This window comes from Hipposideros armiger, unplaced genomic scaffold (assembly GCF_001890085.2).
Source record: "Hipposideros armiger isolate ML-2016 unplaced genomic scaffold, ASM189008v1 scaffold_847, whole genome shotgun sequence".
NCBI lineage: Eukaryota > Metazoa > Chordata > Mammalia > Chiroptera > Hipposideridae > Hipposideros > Hipposideros armiger.
In genome coordinates, this window is record NW_017732197.1 from 504,358 (window position 1) to 525,620 (window position 21,263).

General features: G+C 35.8%; 1 protein-coding gene across 7 annotated transcripts in view; it reads right to left on the bottom strand.

Annotated features, from left to right (window-relative positions):
• SACK1B (scaffolding CK1 anchoring protein B) overlaps positions 1 to 21,263 on the bottom strand; it is an 84,397-nt gene that overhangs the window by 49,848 nt on the left and 13,286 nt on the right. For all 7 annotated transcript variants that reach the window (XM_019629385.1, XM_019629384.1, XM_019629387.1 and 4 more), the window contains exon 2: positions 14,884 to 15,387. In XM_019629385.1, coding sequence (XP_019484930.1) covers positions 14,884 to 15,327 — 444 coding nt within the window. In that variant the 5' untranslated portion in view covers positions 15,328 to 15,387. The remainder of the gene's footprint in view (positions 1 to 14,883; positions 15,388 to 21,263) is intronic.

Below are 21,263 nucleotides of genomic sequence, written 5' to 3' on the forward strand. Positions count from 1 at the left end.
AGTTAAGTTTAAAAAAAATAGTTAAAATATGTTATTTATATATATGTGTGTATATATATATATATACACACATATATATAAAGTTTACATATAAACTTTATTACTAAATTATACATGTCTGTATATAATATTTATGATATTTCCAGCCATTTTAAAATGACATAGAGAATTAATTTTTTAAAGCTTTAAACCTAAGAGCACTAAAACCCCATTATATTTCCCTTAGAGTTAAAATGTATGTGTTTCAAAGACTTGGAGGTCTCCTTCTAAGACTTTAAACACGATGAACTGAAAAGACTGTATATTTATCCTCATATGTATACATGAACATCTATCTCTACATAGAATATCTATACATAAACACATTCTCGCATGTATACTTTTTTAAAGTTGTATTTTAAAAACAAGAATTTTTCATTTGCAGCTTAGACAGACAAAACTTCACTGGGATAATGACTGAAATAATCATGTGCACTGCACAGAAAAATGCTAGAAAAGTAAGGCATGAGAAGGAAAAATAAAATACAGGGTGGTTTCCATCCATAATAATGTTAGAAGTGCTCAAAATAAGAGAAAAATAAAAATAGCCTTTAACAGATTCACTGAATGACCAATATTTATATTTTGGTATTAGATATAAATTTTAAATAGTTTTCTCTAAACATTAAAATAGTGACAGCTTATTTCTTTTTATTTTAAAATCCTTTAACACATAATCTAAGATATGCATAATTTCTTAAGTTAACATGATTTTCTGATATTTAATCCTACTAAATCATTCAAAATAAAATGAAAGGAATTCCCCTTATATAAGACTATAAGAGCTTGTATTAGACCAATTCTCCACTGGAAACAATGATGAGGGCTGGAAAACAAAAATAAAGGCTGGCAGGATTGACAGGGCCAAGATCATAAATAAAGCAGAAACAATGAGGTAAGCCAAAGTTTTCCTGCCAATTTTTCTTTTTTTTTTTTTTCACATTTGCCAATTCAGTCAACTGTAGTAAAAGTGCTTTCAGCAACCTCAGAGGGATAAAGAAAACTGAAACTGGAGTCCAGTGCCAGGGAGGCAAAAGGACTTGAAGACTCCAAATCATAGAGAAAAGGGAATCACAATAAACTTAAGATTCTACACAGTTACTGACTTTAAGGCAGTTGACAAATCCCAAATTGTCAATGAGTAAAAGGAGGAGAAACCAAACAGAAGGAAGTTGATATGGGGATAAAACGCTTAAGAAAGCTGTTGACAATCATACTGGGAAGGTTAAAACTGGAGTTTAGATTTTTCCAAGAAAGAGAGGCTCCTGTATACACCTCCAGAGTTTAAAGGAAACCCCAGAAGAATTACCCAAGGAATAAGTAAAAACTGGAGATAGATCACTAATCTGAAACACTAAATCTCAGCCTCTTAATAATCCCAATCCCTGTCTGAAATAAGGTGATCTACCCTTACTTTAACTGTCAAGCCTAAGGAAAGAAACAAAACAATAAAACCCCTTTAAAGGACATTACCTTTGCAACATCTCAAACTAAATATCCATTATTCAATCAAAAACTACCAAGCATGTGAGAGGGCATAACCAAATGACCAAATAACCATAAGAAAAACAAACAAACAAAAACAGATAACAGAAAAAGACCTACAGATGATCCAGATATTGGTGTTATCAGAAACAGACTTTAAAGTAACTGTCATTGAGGTATTCAAGAATTATACCAGTAAATATCAATACCAAAAATTGCCTCTGAAATATACCAATAGCAAAATTAAGAACACAACAGATGAGTTTAATAATAAACACTCAAATGAAGAAATGATTAGTGACTTAAAGATAGCTACACAGAAAATATTCAGAATTAAGTACAGAGAGAGAAAATGTTGGCAAGTACACAGATAAATATGGAATACATATGGATTGTGTTTAAATGAAGAAACAAAGATGTATATCATACCTGTAATTAGAATTATTAGGAGATGAAATAGATTAAGGCAGAAGCAATATTTTTAGAGATATTGCTAGAAATAGTTCACATATTTCTAAAACAGCAGATAGACACATTAAGATACATTTCAAGAAGCTCTAGTATGTCAAGGAGCAAAAAGAAAAAAAATGAAAAATAAATATTTACCTAGTTACATCATATTAAAGCTACTGAAAAGGAGAGCTAAAAAAGAAAGTCTTAAAAGCAGACATAGAAAAAAAGGTACATTATCTTTACATTATCAACAATAAAAGCCAGCTGACTTTACAATGGAAATGATAGAGGATGTTAAAAAGAAAACAAAATCCTCAGCAAGAATACTAACTCCTACAACAAAATGAAGACTGGATCTCATCTAAAATCAAAGGACCATAATAGCAAAGGAGACAGTGGCCTAGTGGCAACTCATCAAAGTCTGGCAAGGGAATTGATCAGAGCTCAACAAAACAAGTAAAATTTAACACAGGTTTCAAAGGATGAATGGGAGGCAAAGTATATGAGAAAGGATGCTACAAGTAGGGGAATGATCATGTACAAAATTAGGAAGTGCTAAGCTGCCATGGAAGACCCAGAGAATAAAGTAACACTGGAGTAAAAGATGACTGGAGAGAGGTGGAAGGAGATAAAACACAAAGGTAAAAATGCATGCAGAGGGGCGGTCGGGTAGCTGAGGTGGTTAGATTACAGGCTCTTAACACCAAGTTGGCGGTTCGATTCCCACATGGGCCAGTGAGCTGCATCCTCCACAACTAGATTGAAAATAACGACTTGACTTGAAGCTGATTGGTCCTGGGAAAACATACTGTTCCCTATTAACATTTAAAAATAAATAAATAGATAAATAAATAAATAAATATCCCATTAAAAAAAAAAAAGAATGCATGCAGAGTCTCTTTTAACATGAAGAACCACATACATATATGTCATGCGTATTGAGTTGAATTCTATCTGGTGGATAATCGGGAACCGAATGTAATTGTACCCACACAAAAGTGCTGTGAGAATTCAATTTGTTTGCATGCTACCAGCATGGAATGGCCTATCAGAGGTAATACTGACGGTTAAGTGCTCTGTCTGGGCCCATTGCCTGGGCTCAAATACCAATGTTGCCACTTCCTACTTCTAAATCCTAGTATAAATTATTTAATCTCTTTGGCATTCACCACTGAAAGGAGACAACAGAGGTACGTATCTTAGAGAGTGGCTGTGAACATAAATGTTAATATATATAAAGAGATCTGAACACTGACCAGCACATGCCACTCAATGAATGCTAGATATTAATGTCATTAACAAATTTAGTTCTGCTTCTCAGTAGAGAAGTGACATGATGTAAGAGTCTTGGAATAGAAATTGAGATGCCTGAATACTATTTGACTTGATAGTTACTAATCAGTGGTTTTAGACTTTCTCAATTTCCAACTGCCCATTTGTAAGAAGACTACATGGTCACAAAAACCCATATTTATTTATTTATTTTTATTCAGTACCTGCTCCAGAATTTCTACAGACGTTAATATGACATCTAGGACTCAGATATTGATTTTTTCATGATTATGGATTTTCCAGTGGCATATATTGGAGTGATATTTAGCCAAATGCCAATGTTTTTGCCTTTCACATTTATTTACTTGTTTAAAATATTTGAATTCTCAGGAGGAAAATCAAAATGTGATTACTAACAAGAAATTAATCCAGCCCAAAGGGAAGTTTCGGGTTGCAAAAGAAAATGTACACTTACTGATTTTTCTGCTTCGAAAGCTTCAAGAGTCAGTTAATTATTGAGTTATGAGGCTCTCTTCATTTCTATAGAAGAGTACCATGAGATTCTCATTATATCAGCACTGGTGTACCAAGTGGTGGGAGGAGGGGTTGGGATCTGTCCTGCCAGAAGCAGGGTCTGCACTTGTGAAGAGGAATATATTATCACTGGTATCATTTACAATAGCCAGCACATGGTGCAATAAAAAGCAGACTGCCTTTTAGCCAATCTTAGCATTATTTGTAAATGCCCTAGAGACAATGAGCTTCCTTACTACCTGCACCCAGGGCAGACAGCTCCCACTGTTACCTCTTTTCTTATGTTATTATCAGTACAGGAAATCAAATATTTTATTATAGAAAAAATCCTAAGTGAAAAAAGCAGGAGACAAATTTTTATACCTAACCTCAAGTATGACCTCAGTACATTACATATGAACGTTCTATTTCAGAGATCTATATAAGGTGTTAAAATGCCTACACACACATGCACATGTAGTTCTCTATCCATCTATTTATCTTACAAAGAAGAAAATTTATACATTTTATTTTCTTAACCCTTTCCTGTATTTTTTTCATATTTTCTATAAGGAATATATGTGCTCTGATGAGAAAAAAATAAACCCTTATTATATTTGTTAAACAAGTAAGTTGAACTAGTAAGCAAACAATATTGTGTTTGACAATAAATATCTTGAAGGTATTTTATCTATATCAAATGTTTCTGGGGCCGGCCGAGTGGCGCGATGGTTAAGAACTCGCTTGGGATGCCAGAGGGCCCCGGTTCGGATCCCACATATGAGGGCCAGTGACACTGCCCTCCACAGCTAAGATGCTGAACAACAGCTCAACCTGGAGCTGGGCTGCCATGAGTTGCCGGCGACAGCGTAGGCTGCAGCCCCTGTGGCAGTGGGTTGCCATGGGCTACCGTGTGTAGCCAGCAGCCAGCGTGAGCGGCCAGCAGCCAGCGTGAGCGGCCAGCAGCTGCAGTGAGCGGCCGTCCAGAAGCCGGTGACTGATCTGCCTCACCAGGGAAGAGCGCAATGACGGTGCCAACTTGGGCCAGTGAAGCAACATCCTCCACAACTAGATTGAAGAACAAAAATGACAGCAACTTGTCTGTTCCCCTTCCCCCAGTTCCCCAGCACTGTTCCCATCCCCCCAATTCCCCAATAAAAATCTTAAAAAAAAAAAATGTTTCTATTTTGAAACTTCAGTAACTCTTTCCATAATACTCTGATGCCTAAAGAGTAAAATGGTGGGGAAAAAAATCCAGATCCTTTGTAATATGTAGGTCACTCATATAAACGTCCATAAACCTACAGCATTTTATCTAGATATCTGCCATGAATCTTTTAGCACATCCCCCAAATATTAGACTATAAACCACTTGAAGTGTTTCTTCTTCCACTTGTATGACCTAATAGGGATTCAATAACTATACTTAGAATTAAACTATCTGTATATAGTTGAAACTTTTTGTACAGAAATAAATTTTATTGACTTAAAATCAGATAAAAACCTTTAAAATATAGCTTTAAGACCCCAAAAATCAACTTCCTTAAGACACAGAATTAAGTACGTAGTTATATTTTTTCTATTCTAGCAGGAAATTAATGGTATAGTCTCTTCAAGATGACATTGTATTTTATATTGAATTTTGGTCAACTCCAGGCTATTATTTGCTTGTTGGTGAACATTATCCCAACATGTTACAGCCTGTTTTATATTTTCCTCCACATTTTAACTAACCAACAAAATGTTAATATGTCCAAGATCAGGTTTGATGGTATCACTGACTTACTCAGAAACATTTCATGACTTTCCACCGTCCATAACCACAAAGCTGGATTGAAGGACCTTCACAATTTGATCTCAACCTACCTCTCTCACCAACCCCACATTCCTCTCTGCCACTCTACTCCCCCCACATTCCATTTGAAAATGTCAAGCTCTCCACCACACATCTACTGCTCCTCAAAATGTAGCCACTCAAAATCGCCTACAAAAAAAGTGACCTCTCATGTAATATCTTCCCAGTTTCTTATTCTGTCTTTCACTCATCAGTCCCAGCATATGAGAGTTGCTTAATAATTGCCGTTGGGAGGTCCAGCTTCTCAGGTTGTTATATAATCTGTTTTATCAGGTCCTGAGTTAGCATCCAGTCAGTCTTCTTCTTATCTCACACTCTGTAATTACCTACTTCTTTGTATTTAATCTTATCCAAGTTGCTTCTACTGTCATCCTTCACCTACACCCTCAGAATCAGGACTGATCTCCAAGTCCAGTCACTCTGTGTTTAGATTCTAATGTGAACCCTAATCTCTACATAGACATGTCTGCAGGTCTTGGTGGCTGGAATTACTGGTCAACCACTTCATGGCTGTGGTGAAAATAACTTACAGCCTCTGCAACTTGGCCTCTGTGCCTGCTTCCTAATTCCAACCCTCTGATGGCTCCAATGCCAACTTCAAATGATAATGCCATCATTCCAATTGCTCAGGCCAAAATTTTTGGAGTAATCGTAAATTCTTCAATTTACTTCATCTCACATTTTACTGCCTTCAAAATATATCCAAAATCTAACCATCACTGCTACCATCCTAACCCTCTAAGACACCATCATCTCACACCTGAATTATTTTAATAGCCTCTGATATACTTATTCTTAAGCCCCTATAGTCAATTTCCAATACTACACCTAGATGTACCCTCTTAAAATACAGCATATTTGAAATTGGTCATGTCTCTCTTTTGCTCAAAATTCTCCAATGACTCCCTATTTTACACAGAGCATAAGCCAATGCCCTTATAACAGCCCATGAGGATCTCCGTGGTCTGGCATCCATGTTACCTCTCTGAACTCACCTACTCATCTCTCTTTTGCTTTCTTGGGTTCAGCAGCCATCATCCTTACTGTTCCTCTAACAAACAAGAAGCCATGTCCCTGCCCTAAAGCTTACCATATGTCTATTCTGCTCTGCCGGCAAAAAAAGATTCATGTCTCATTCCCTCTTTCCTCTAATCTTGATTCCAATGTCACTTTCTCAATGAGGCCTACTCTGAGAACCCTATTTAAAATTGCAAAGTAACACCCACCACCACTCCCAATCCTCCTTATCCAACCATATTTATGATTTGTTTTGTTTTCTTCCATAACAATCCTCATTATGCTTACTATCTCTCTCCCCATTTGTACGTAAGCTCCACTCTAAGGTAGGGTTTCTTCGGTATTTTATTCTCCGATATATCCCCAGAATTTAGAACAGTACCTGACATACAGTAGGCATTAAATAAATATTTGCTGAATGAAATATTTGTCTGCCATGCTTTCCACCTATAAGACTAGTCAAAGACTGACTGATGCCCCTCATAGCTGAGTCCAGTAGAGGCTAAAAGACAACTTCATTGTCTGGCTGTCCTCTTACTTTTCCTAAGTTTCCCTGTATTTGAACACAGAGAACCCATTTCTTTTCAGTGCATTTTACTTACTATACTTATTATAATGGTCTCATCTACTTATTATAATGGTCCGTTAGTTCCAGGGATGTTACTTCTGACTTCTAATAGCAACCCCATAATGGTCTCGTACCCGGCTTGTTTAGAAGCCAGTACTTCCACACCACCAGCTGGTCTCAATTCTAGACCCTCTTAACTAGGTCCACTAATACCTCCATTTAGGAATATGTAGTCATTATTACTTTCCAATCACGATCATTGTGGATCATTACCATGGACTGGCGTCATACCTATCACAGGACAGCAGATCATTCATCTGTAAAGTATGAATGATAAAAGGACATATTTCACAGGATGGTTGTGAAGGTCAATTTAAGGTAATACATGGAGGGTGCTTAACACAGTGCATGACACCTAAGTGCTCAATAAATATTACCTGTAACTAGATTATATAAATCCATTACTCAAAGTCAGAAGCCAGTTGCAGGCCTGATGATAAACTCCTACCAAATTTTTAAAAATAATTGGAAGAGTGACTAGTTAAAAGACATGAATAATTGATTTAAAAGCACATACGCCACATGATGAATCTGTGACAACTACAGAAGAGCAGGCAGGCGCCTTTAAATACAGAATGTCAGCCTGGTTTTATAGCCCTCATCACCTCAGAAAGGCTCCCATAGCTACCCTCCATTACATGTTACATCTCATTAGGAGGACAGATAAGTAAAGGGAAGCTATGTGCCCTTATTCTTATGAAAGTTAATTTTTGGTAAGATGCCTCAGTGTGTATGTGAGTCCTAAGCTTATTATCACATTCAGCTGCAAGCTACATTTTATTCATAGCATTTTAAGCAAAAATTCCTAGAGTCAAGTTATCTTTGCTTCTTCCACGTTCCTTTCACTCCCTATTGGAATATCACTTGCCCCCTTCTCCTCTGCAGGGTTATTTTTCTGGTTTGGCCCTAAAGGCATCTGAGTTGGTAAGGCTGCAAAATTCTATACCTATGGAATTCAGGTGTTATGCAGACATTAGGAAAACGCAGTAATTTGTGAACATACTGTTTTAAGATAACAGTCAGCTTTGCCATTCCAACAAACTACTAAAGGTGTGCTGTGAGAAAAATATTACACATTTCAATAAATAAGTGGCTGGGTTTTATTTTAAACCTGTAACAGGAAGGATAATGAGTAAACTGAAATAATCATAAAAAAAAAATAAGAACTCTACTTCAGAGATCTGAGAATACACAGAAATAATTTTTTTCCCCATAGTCCATAACAATCCCTCAAAGTTTAATAGGAAGATCGTACATACCAAAGGCACTCCCTGTAGGAATTGTTTCTCACAGTTAATTTTGGGGAAAAAAAGCATTAAAGAGTACTAAAGGGTAATAACTGAGAAGAGAAAATGGTTTTCAAAACATTTTCCTTAATCAGATAAATCATATGCTCTCTGAAGTAACTCGAATTTTAATTTTTTCCCAACAATTAATAGAGAGAGGTGTAAGTTAATATTATCAAGCCAGAGGTTCTGGTAAATTTATTATCCTCGATGATAATTCTTTTTTTTTTTTTCTTTGCAAAGCTAAACTCTTTCTCAAGTTGCCAATCTTCAAATGAAATTCTGTCAAAAATAAAAATCATGGGTATTCTTCAGATTTTACCACATAACACACTCTCTGGTAAAACTTTTGAATCTCATAAATTACGGATGAATTTAGTGCACAGGCAAGTTGAAGATCTTGTTTAAAAATTGTATTTTTATGTTTTTCATACTCTTGATCTTTTTTCCTTCAACAAAGGATAAAATAGTACCGCTATCAAGAGAGCAGAGTTTTTTAAGCCAAGAAGACTAATTACTATAGGCCTTAAATAATATTCATTATCACTTTTTAAATTATATCAGAAATATTTAGTAAGTAATAATACTTCATAAACTCAGAGTTATTTAAACCAAATTTTACATCAAATGGTAGGTCAATGATACCATGAACTTTAAAATTTTGCAAAACTTTGGGTTTTTAGAAATATGAAACCCTTGTATAATGTCTTTATTTAAAAGTCCAATAAAATTATGACTTAAAATTCTAGATGAAAGAGGAAAGATTACTTTTCTCTTTTGATGTATAGAATATGCCCTCCATCCCTTAGCTTTTTATCAGAGCACTGTCGTTTTTTAGATCTTCAGAATTTTAGGTAAGAAAATATGGTTTAGAATTTTTTCTTCAACACTTAACTGCTTTCCATAAAAGAGGATACCTTTTTTGTACATTCTGAATGTAATATACCTATCTCTAAGCTATTTTCACAGTAGGTCTTATTTTCAAATATACTTATGTTGAATCAATATGTTCCCATTTAAACCATCTAAGGAATAACACTGGGAAAATGCCATGTTGCTCTACAACTATCGTAGTGCATATAATTGTTATGATACTTCAAAAATGTGTTTAAGTATTTTCAGGAACAGTCATTTCTTGAAAAGCTAATAATCCCAGATGACATTCCTAGTAAGATGCTGTCTTGTTAGACACTAAGGTTAGCCATTGCCCTTGCTTTTAAAGAACAAATGCCAAATCACAGTGATGCAAAAATATAGACTGATGTACTTTTTTTCCCACAAAATAAAGGAGAAGGAAAAGAAGGAGGAAGTGGAGGGGGAGAAAAAGAGGAGAAAGAGTTGTCATTTCAACACTATACATAGGTTATAACATGTGTGGTAGGTGTCACATTAGCTATGTCAGCTATTTCATTCCATTCTCACAAGGATCCTATGGAGTATTAGTATTGCCATTTTACAGATGGAAAAAAAATGAAGGTCAGAGATTATAGTGTACTGCCTCGTACAAACAGCAATTTGAACTGGATCCAACCCAAGATTCGGAGTCTTAATACCAGTCCATGAGGCCTCTTTAAAAAGAACATCATTTGAACTTGGGCAATTTAAAAACAAACAAACAAACCAGACTACAGCTTTTTCCCATAAAAGTCATCAAGTCAATCAAGGAAGCCCCAGACTCTTATCTTGCAATAAGATTAGTGTCCCAACATGGTACCTTCCTTCCTCTCTCCTCTCCCTTAAGTAACTGTTTTAAAAATTATATACTTGATATCAACATGGTTACTGGCAGTAGTGGAGGAAGGGAGTGTGTGAATGAACTGAGCAGAATATGGGATGCCTTATCTCTGTATAGCACCCGGGATTTGGTGTAGAAAAAATATTCCCATACAAACACAGCAAGAGTCAGTACAATGTTAAGATCTCTCTCTCTCTCTCTCTCTCTCTCTCTCTCTCTCTCTCTCTCTCTCTCTATATATATATATATATATATATATATATATAAATAATGTATTATTTTCAGAGAAGAGGTGAGAGGAGGTGAGAGGAGTTCAAATAATTATCACAGGATAATAATGCCATTAAATCTAACTAAGCAAAAGATATTTCCTGGGAGAAACGAATTTTGATTCACATTCAAAGAACGATAGTATTCACAGTGAGACTTGGAATAGGAAGGGAGCAAAGAGGAAATTCTTAACAAAACATGGGAACATCAGGAGAGAGATGAGCCAAATCTAATAAAGGCAGTGATAAATACATAAATATCATTTAGCTGAACAGGAAATGGTTGCAAAGTAATGCAAACGGAAGTGACACACTATGACACAATAAAATTTACTCATATAATGAGCTAATTCAGCAAGGAGTAGAACATATTAAAATGATCTTGAGTTGATAAGTGTTATTAGATTTAGACAGGAACATTAGATTTAAAAAAAAAAAACACTATAAGACTTTGCTTCATCTCTTTCACTAAATAAATGAAGGGGTACCTGGGGAGGGCCAATGACTTTTAGAATCCATATCTAGGTTAGTGGTACAGCCCTTGTGATCAAGCCTGTAGTCTGGTACTACTTTTATCATACTAGTCAAATCTCAGGAAACACCCCCATCATCTGTTCACCTTCCCAGCTGCAGCCACAAGGCCACCTGATAGTTAAAGTTTCTCTGTATTACTAATAACTCCCTTGGCCATAACAGACACACCTAGGAACAGTGACTCAGGGAGAAACCAAGGCCTGAACCCAGGAAATGCAGTACAGAGCACCTCAAAAATTACCCTGCCCTAATTCTCACTAGACTTTTGTTCATGTGTCTTCTTGATTCTATATTTCACAAGATTAAGATTCACATCTCACAGAAGCAGCTAGCCTAGAATTAGGAAACAGAGAGGCAAATAGCATTCTGGTTAAACATTTACATATTCAAGACTATCAGAAGTTATAATTTATGGATATCTACCATTGAGTGGCTAGAAGAAAAATTACTTTAATGAAAGATGACTTTTCTTTTAAGTAATTAGAGAGGATACTTTCTTAAGAGGTATTCACAGTAATTAGGAATACATGCATATATCATCTTGGGAACACCTCCTGAGAGACAAATAATTACCTGAGAAAAGTCTTGCTAGATGCTATCAGACTTTATAAAGTTGACCCAAATGTAATTATGTCAACCCCATGGTGAAAAATATAAAGGGGTTAGAAAAAGAGTCAGTAAATAAAAATATGGGCCTTTTAAGCACAAGTAAAATATTAACTGCAATTAGATTTTCCCAAAGGAAAATTCTCAAATAACAAAATAAGTAAACATACAAAAGAAAAAAAGAAAGAGAGCAAAAGAACAGGAAAAAACAAACAAAAAAACCCTGTAAACAACTTCTAAGTGACAACTGGCAAAAATAAAATAAATCAATAAAACAAATCTATGGATTTCAAAAATATTATAAAGATTATATTCTGCTTATAAAAGCAGAATGATTCAGAGATTGTATTACTTAAAATAGAAACTGTGAAGATTAATAAACAGAAACCCATTTAAACTGGAGTTGGGAGGGTCTGTTAAGGGGAGCTCTCATTGTCAATTCCCAAACAGGAAGAGAGTTACTTTCCATCTCTGACAGAAAGGTGTTTTTGTGCTACTGCTCCAAGCAGGAAGAAGGAGGATCTTCACCTGCCCAGCAACCACTCAGCCAATGAAAGCCTGTTACAACTCAGCCAACAAAAACCCACTGCACTTCAATGGATTCTATTTACAACATCCCCTCTGAGTATCCAGTTTCCTCTATAAAGGAATGTCCCTCTCTTTGGTTCTCTGAACTTATGCATGGTTTGCTATTAGACCATCCAGAACTGCAATTCTTTGTTGTTCCTGAATAAACCCATTTTCGTTGCAGAATTATCTGGCTAATTGTTTAAGGTCAGTAAACAAACACATACAAATTAGTAAAATTCAAAAACAAAACATTTCCAGTAAAGATAGATAAGGTATAGTACCACTTTTATTTCCTTTCTCAAGAGACTAGAAGTTTAATTTGGTAGTTACGATCAGACTTCAAATGCTTGGACCTCTAAGAAAATTGCTTTTCCGTTCTTTTTATTATTTTAAGATTTTTCAATAATATGGCATTTATTTTCATAAGTACCCTATCACAGTTACAAACAGAAGAGTGAAAATGGATTTAAATTTTTCTCTGAGATGGCTTTCTGGGTTCTACTTTGCTGCTTCCTGGCCCCAGTTGTTTGGCCTCATATCTCCATAGAGTTTGATAATGTTCATTACCCAGAGAATCTCCCTGAAAAATTTGGAGGCAAGAAACTTTCTCCTAGCCATTAAAATATACATTATTCAAACATTTTATGAAAAAAAAAAAAGATCAGCCTCTTTATAATGCCATGATAATTCACTGAGAATTACCAATAAAGAGAATTTGTCCTCCGAAAATAGTTCAAAAACAGAAAGTTTATCCTCATAACTAATAGGCTCGGTAAAAAATTATCTTTCTTATTTTTTGTCACTTTGATTTTGTGTAAGAAAAGAATAACATCACTCTACTGTCTTACAGTATGAACTTCAAGTTTCTCAGCTTGTTAATGCAGTTGAGGGTTCCCAGCAGACAATGACCAGACAGAGGATGTCACTTTTACATTCTCTTTAAATAAATAGCTGTCAGATTAAAAACAAAAGTACATCGAACAGTTATGACTAATGTTCAGTTTCCAGTGAGTGCTGGCCCAAGAAGTCACGGTATTACCTAAATTTCATTTTGTGTCACAGAAATGCAGCCTCCCAAAGGAAATAAGCCATGGTGTACACTGATAAAGTCATCACGGCTAAGTTTACCAAAATAATAACATTAATCTTGACTATTGTAGTTTTCAATTTTCACTTAACAACACTGTGGTTCAAAAACATATTGTGCCCCCAAATAGAAATAAGCAAATGTTGGTACTTGATATTTGTTGTTTTACCTTTACAAGGGACACAGGTATATTCTTGCCTTTTGTTCTGTTGTTTTACAAAATACAATTGCATAATATGTTCACAGAGCAGTGGATCATACAGTATTAAAAATACTCATGGTTCAGTTCTGAATATTGAACTGACAGCTCAATTCATTCAATAAAAGTTTGGACACCTGTGGTGTACCTGATTCTATAGTTAATTTATAACAATTGGGATAGGTTAGTGCTTTCTTTAATGTAATTCTGCTCAAGGAGTTAGTATGGCTAAAAAGTCAGGCTATTTGAGCTCGAAAGGTTTGGGAAAAGATAATCACTTCACTTTTCCAAAGCCTACATTTGACATTAGCCTCAGAACACTGTGTTCCCCTAACATGATTGCGAAGCTTTTAGTTGCTTTTCTTGCAATCGGTTACCATTTCATTGTGGATTTCAAGGGTCTTATATTTCTGTACTTCATAAATGCATGCTTCTCTAGCATTTCTGTGTCTTGTTGACATGAAAGAAAGCAACACCTTGGTATGTATGCATCCTAAGTTCCCTTTTAGATCTAAATCTCTATATTGTACAGTATCTAACTAAGAACTAGATGCTTTATAGTTAAAAATCATAACTTTTTGTCCATACATTTTAAAACTCTAGGTTGAACTCAATAAACAGCTTAAGAAATATTGTTAGTTTCCAAATTGCCTATCATGGTTCTGAGTACATAGAAAACTCTCAATAATTTTTATTTAATTGATTAAAATAAAATTTCTACAATTTAATATGAGCTCTCAAACAGAATCGCTGAGATTTATAAGCCAATATAAATATTTAATGAAAAGCACGAAGGCCCTAAAATGCTAAGTACCTCTAAGGACCGTTTTTCAGAATTTTACATTATCATGCCTAATTTTATACTGTTTCCACACAACTCAGGAAATAAGTAAATCTATGGTTTATTTAATAGCATAAACTATATCCAGTGCAAGATTTAAGGCTCAGTCCTATTGAGAACAAAGAAAATTTCACAAGGTTTGCCAGCAACATATTTCCTTTCAGAAATTAAGGAAAATGTTACTGCTTTGAACTTATGAATGCGTCAAATCATCGCACACACCTTAGCCTTCATGAGCGTAAGGCCTCTTGTGTGTATGTCCATTAGGAAGAGAAGGAAAGCTCTACCTTTAGCAGGGACCTAACACCATTCTCTCAGATATATGCAAGATATGGGAGGTACAACCGTCCTATGTATCCACATATATATTTCCTGAAAACAATAAGCATGGTCCATACATATAGAGATTATTTTATTATACATATATGTTTTACCACTTTGGTGCTTTTCCACATGTTTCAGATGTTTCATTTAGAAATAGAAATAGTTATTACCTTTCTTGCATCTTTTATCATCTTCCGAATAGTTTCCTTAATTGTAAGTAGGTGTGCTTTCGGTGGGTGAAAGAGGAGGTCTATATGGGTGCTCCCTAAGAGTCCAGGCATCACATACGGCCAGCCTATGTCAAGATTTGGAGCTTCCACATCCGACTCAATGGGCCAGTAAGTCCCTGAAGATGAGGTATCATCGTAGGAATCATCAGTACCATGTGCTGCACTTGGTGCAACTTTCTGGACATTTTTCAAAATATAATTAATTTCTTCCTCAGCTAGAAAGTCTGATGCTCGTTCGTTGGCAAGAAATTCTTGGTATGCTTCTAACCCATGTTCAATCAGAATATCAATGGCTATTCGATACCATTCCTTGTAGTGAGGCTCAATGTAATTGTCTGATTTGCACTCATCATTCAATGAGGACAGCATTGACGAGGTCTCCATTCTTGCAAGGGTTTGACAACAGCACTTTCAAATGTCCATTTGTGCAGCAACAAGAGGTACCTGGGTGTTTGAAAAGAAGGAAATCAAGATCAGTTAGAATTTTGTAATTAAATGCTTTACAATCCATGTCAGCTATTATTTTTACATTTACTCATCTTTACATTCTACTACCTGTAGCTCAATATGACATACATTTCCTATCTAAAGTGGCATTACTTACATCATAATTCAAATGTCTACCACAAATAGATTTGCTTTTACAGACCGCTAAGTGATTTTTCCATTTCCAAGGTACCTCTGCTTTCAGTTTCTCACCTAAGGAAATACACCTTCCTTTCTTTGATATCCACAAAGTCCATCCTTCTTAACTTCAACCTGAGACTGTGTACATGGTGGTATCAGTTTCTACAAGCTTTTTTGATTTTGGCTTTAACATATTTTAATAGAGTACAATCAGTACCTGGCTAGCCATTAATACAAGGCTTTTATTGAGTACTTGTTATGCATATAATCACATACTGATGAAATATAAAAACCACAAAACACTTGCATTCCAGGAATTTGTGAATTAGCTGAAGAGGCAAAGTGCACATGAACAACTGTTATCACTTTGAACAAAGCCATATATTGCTAAAAGTCAACATGAGTACAGCCTGTCATCAATGCTTTCAGATAAAAGCAAGTAGAAATCAATAAGAAATAAACCAGTCACAGACAGCCCTCTGCAGGAGGTGGGCTTCAGCTGAGCCTGGGATAGTGAGTAAAAATACAACCACATGGCAAAATGAGTATTTCATCCCACACAAGAGGGAAAAACGAGCAAAGGCACAGAACAGGTATCAGCTTGTACATTCAGAACTCAGTGACAATGCTTGGTCTGCCAGAAAGCACATTCCTTTTAGTAGGAGTAGGAGATAATGTTGAATAGACACGATGGAGCCAGGTGTGGAGAGACACAGGAGACTTGTGTGATTCAGCAAAACTGTGTTTAAAACAATGAGTCTGGAATTATCAGGGGAATGGAGGAGAGACAAGTAGCTAGGAGTCTTTCAGCATTCAAACACCCAGTGAAGAAGTGACAAAAGTATTCAAGGGATGGTTCAAAGCAAGAACTCCTGAGATTTGGTGGTTAGACAATGTACAGGTGATGAAAAAATTTAAGACATCAAAGATAATTTAGGGATTTCTCTGAGGAATCAAAATCTACCTTTTCAAGCTCACACTCCAGCCCTCCTAATGCCCACAAAATATTCATTCAGTCACTCACCATGGGAGATACTGGATTGGATTTTATCTCAGTCAAATAAGGGACGTCCTAGTCTTTTGAAGTCATGCTCTCCATTGTGTGGATTTACACAAAGTACAACTCTATGATGTGCTACAAGCACTAAAGGGCTAATTTCACTAAAAACATCTTTGTCAGTGGCTTTGCCCTAATTTTAAATTCTCCACTTAACTCAGCCTTTCTTTTCTTTTCTTTTCTTTCCTTTCCTTTTCTTTCCTTTTATTGGGGAACAGTGTGTTTTTCCAGGACCCATCAGCTCCAAGTCAAGTACATAGTTGTTTCAATCTAGTTGTGGAGGGCGCAGCTCATTGGCCCATGTGGGGATCGAACCAGCAACCTTGGTGTTATGAGCACTGCGCTCTAACCATCTGAGGTAACCAGCCTCCCCTAACTCAGCCTTTTCATACACAGGCCTACCAAAATTCAAATCTGATTTGGAAAGATAACCCAGGAAGCCACTACCTTTATTTACTCTGTAGCTCAAAATATGGAATAGGAGGCACAAATCATACTGAGAAGTTGTGAAGGAATCGACAACAAGGTCACATGTTTTTCTGGGCAGGAAGGGATCAGAAAACATCCATCATATATATACTAAGGCAGGGCCGAGAAGCAAGGAAAATAAAGGGTTCACGTTACTGTATTACTGGAGAAAATCCTGTCTCTATCCCTAGGCTCACAACTTTTACCAAGACAGTCTAAAAGTATAGAAAACCTAAAGATTAAATCCAATATAAGAATAAAAACAGAACATGCTCATGCTACTGGCATATAGTGTGTAGAGGCTAGGGAAGCTGCTAAGCATGCCTCAGTGCACGGGATAGCCACCCATATTAAGGAATTATCTGGCCTAAGAGGTCAATAGCACCAAGGTCAAGAAATCTTTATCAACTTACTCACTTCATAGGCATGATATCATACTACTAGTGAATGACCTTGTCAATGTTCATTAAAGTTCACTTTTGGATATAATACTCATTTATAACAAAGAAAAAAGGTTTTTATTTGTTTAACAGAATCAATCCATTTGATTAAAATATACTTCCCTAAGGTTTTGCAAGGTGTGATTTTCATTTGATAAATCCATGTGGGACAAGCACCCAGTGATCACATGAAAATCACATTTATTATTTGTAATTGTTAAAAATGGTAGGTAACTGCTGGTTGTTCAAAACAATTTTTAAGTTTTCTTAGCACTTATTTTTTACTCTTTAAAATTTAACCTTTGAATTCCTACAGTAAATATGTATTACCTTTGGAAGTTAAAATGCATAAAGTAGTTTAAAAAACTGTATTCATTTCTGAGCTTTATCTATCAAATATATACTTTTCAGCTGCCAAAAATTCATTGTGAAACTATGGGTAAACTGAGAAATCATAGAGATCAAAAAGAATTATGAAAGCAAAACCATGAAGATGTAGATGAAAAGTTAATTATGAAGGCTAAAACTAAGATGAGAAAAAAAGAAACACTGTAGGACTCACAAATAGCAATGAGAGCCAGATACAATGCTGACAAACACATCAAAGAAAAAATGCAATAGCTGTGAGCATGGACTTTGAAATATTATGCACAGAGTTAAGATAAAAAATAAATACACTTAATATTGTCCTGTTGGAGAGGCAATACTCTAACCACTGTCTAGTGATATGCATTTATGTAAACAAGAGCTCTTTACAAGTCATACTTATGACGGAGCCATCTAACAAATTTTAAGGGAGAACAGCAAGGAATGGCACCTTCATAAACAGGTACTGCAATAAAATAGCACCTGTACTTAGTTAGGTACAGACTCACGGGTTCAGTCACTGAACATTTGAAAGGCTTAATTTGAGGACAAAATTAATTGGGTATGCCTTTAAACATATAAAAGCGCATTATTTATTAATAACCATTAGAACTCCTAGAAAGCTATCAACATACACAATAGAGTTAATAATGAGTAGAGAAACATAATATCGCTCTATGATGTAAAAGCTGAGCAGAATGTTAGGTTCATCTACTTGTTAAATGGCTTCATGCCAGAAAAAATACCCTTGTAAAATACAGGATTGCATCCATACCTCAAAACAATTACAAAATACATTTGATATTGAATCTGTAGTGTAATTTGTAGAAAGTATTATTGCCAAATGTTAAATCTGTAAATACAAAGGATACAAAACAAGGTATAAAAAATTAAATTTCAAAAACAGATTGGCAGTTTCATTTATAAAACTAAATACGCAAAAGGCATACAATGCAGCAATTGTACTCTTGGGGTTTATCTTACAGAAATGAAAACTTATCTTCACACAAAAACTTGTAAATGAATGTTCACAGCGGCTTTATTCCTAATAGCCCTAAACTGGAAACTCAAGTGTCCTTAAACAGGTAAATATTCAACTAACTGGTACACTCATCCTATGGAATACTACTCAGCAATAACATGAACAAACTATTGATACATGCTATTATCTAGATGAATCTCCAGAGAAAAATTCCCCAAAGATTACATGCTGCATAATTCCATTTATCTAATATTCTTGATATGGCAAAATTACAGAAATGGAGAATAGCTTAGCGGTTGGCAGGGTTTGCCTCATGGACTCATTCTAAGGAAGGGGTGTGGAGGAGGGAGGTAGATGTGGTTCTAAAAGGGTAACTAGAGTGATTTGGGTGGTGATAGAGACGTCCTGAATCTTGACAGGACGTTGTCAAGATTTAATGTCAATGTACTGGTTGAGATATCATATTATAATTTTGAAAGACATTACCACTGGGGGAAACTGAGTAAAGGCTACATGGAATCCCTTATTTCTCTCAACAGCCTGTGAATCGACAATAATCTCAAAATAAAAAGTTTAATTAAAAAATCATACTGATGAGCAATTTCATGTGTCTTGAACAGACAACAAAAACAAAATAGTATGTAGACTAGAGGGTGAGAGCTTGTTTGTGGGGTCAGACTGCCAGGTTCAAAGCCAGCCTCCCCAATTACTGTGAAGGTTGCAAGTAACCTATGCCCATAGCCTTGGTTTGGTCATGTGTAGAAAGGATAACAGAGGTCTTCACCTCACTGAGTCATTCTAAGGAATAAATGAGGTAATGCATTTAAAGTATTCAGCTTTTAATATTAATATTATTATCATTACTATTTTTCATTTTAACAACCTGTTACAGTATAATTGCTATAATGTTACAAAAAGTTTGATCATTGGGCCGGCCGAGTGGCGCGATGGTTAAGAACTGGCTTGGGATGCCAGAGGGCCCCGGTTCGGATCCCACATATGAGGGCCAGTGACACTGTCCTCTACAGCTAAGATGCTGAACAACAGCTCAACCTGGAGCTGGGCTGCCGTGAGTCGCTAGCGACGGGGTAGGCTGCAGTCCCTGTGTCAGTGGGTTGCCATGGACTACCGTGTGTAGCCAGCAGCCAGTGTGAGCAGCCAGCAGCCTCAGTGAGCGGCCGTCCAGAAGCCGGTGACTGATCTGCCTCTCCAGGGAAGAGTGCAATGATGGTGTTAACTTGGGCAAGTGAAGCAACGTCCTCCACAACTAGATTGAAGAACAAAATGACAGCAACTTGTCTGTTCCCCTTCCCCAATCCCCCAGCACTGTTCCCATCCCCCCAATTCCCCAATAAAAATCTTAAAAAAAAAAAAGTTTGATCACAAGAGTTTATTTTTTTATTTAAAAAATGTAATGTCATACCGTTAGCAATGTCATTCACTATTTCATCAACTGCAGGATTAAACAGTCAAACCTAGTGTCGATTTGTTTATGGTTTCTGATCTGAGAAGATTCATTAAAAAAACTTCTGAAATAATAAGTCCATGGAAAAATACTCCAAAGAGAAATTACAACATTCTTACATCACAGATAGTCTGAGGTTAAAATTACTGTGCTTAATGTGCAAGCAGATGACCCAAAGTCAAGACTTTGAAAGAAATTCACAGATGCTAACAACTCTGAGGTCTCCTTCCCAACTTCTGTCTTAGGCTGTTTCTATTCAACTATTGAAAGTTACTCTGGGTTAAACTGTGTCCTCCAACATGATATGTCCAAGTACAAACCCTCAGTACCAATAAAACGTGATCTTATTGGAAATAGGGTCTTCTCTGTAGATGTAATCAAGTTAAGATGAGGGCATATTCCATTAGGGTGGGACCCAATGCCGTATAACTGGTGTCTTTATAAGGAGAGAGTTGACATAAACTACACAGGGACAACTCGAAGTAATTACAGAGGCAGAGACTGGAACACTAGGGATTGTTGGCAACACCAAAGCTAAGAGAAAGGCATGGAACAGATTCTTCTCCAGAGCCCTGAAAGACAACATGATCCTGATGACACTTTGATTTAGGACTATGTACTGGCTTTCAGAACTCTGAGAGACTAAATTCTAATTTTTTTTAATTTTGTTATTTTATTTTGTTAGAGCAGTACTGGGAAGCTAATACAAATGCATTTAAAAATTGGTTTTCTTTTTAAACCTTAAGAATTTAAGAAAGAAGTGTAATAAATAAAATTAATTTTCCAACCAGAAATTATTTTAAGTACTGCCATAACTTCAATGTTGAGCAGGTTTTATTAAGGAACATTTTAATCTTTCAAATACCGACAAAAAATAAAATCTCAAATCAATATTTTTTTAGGCTAATTGACTTT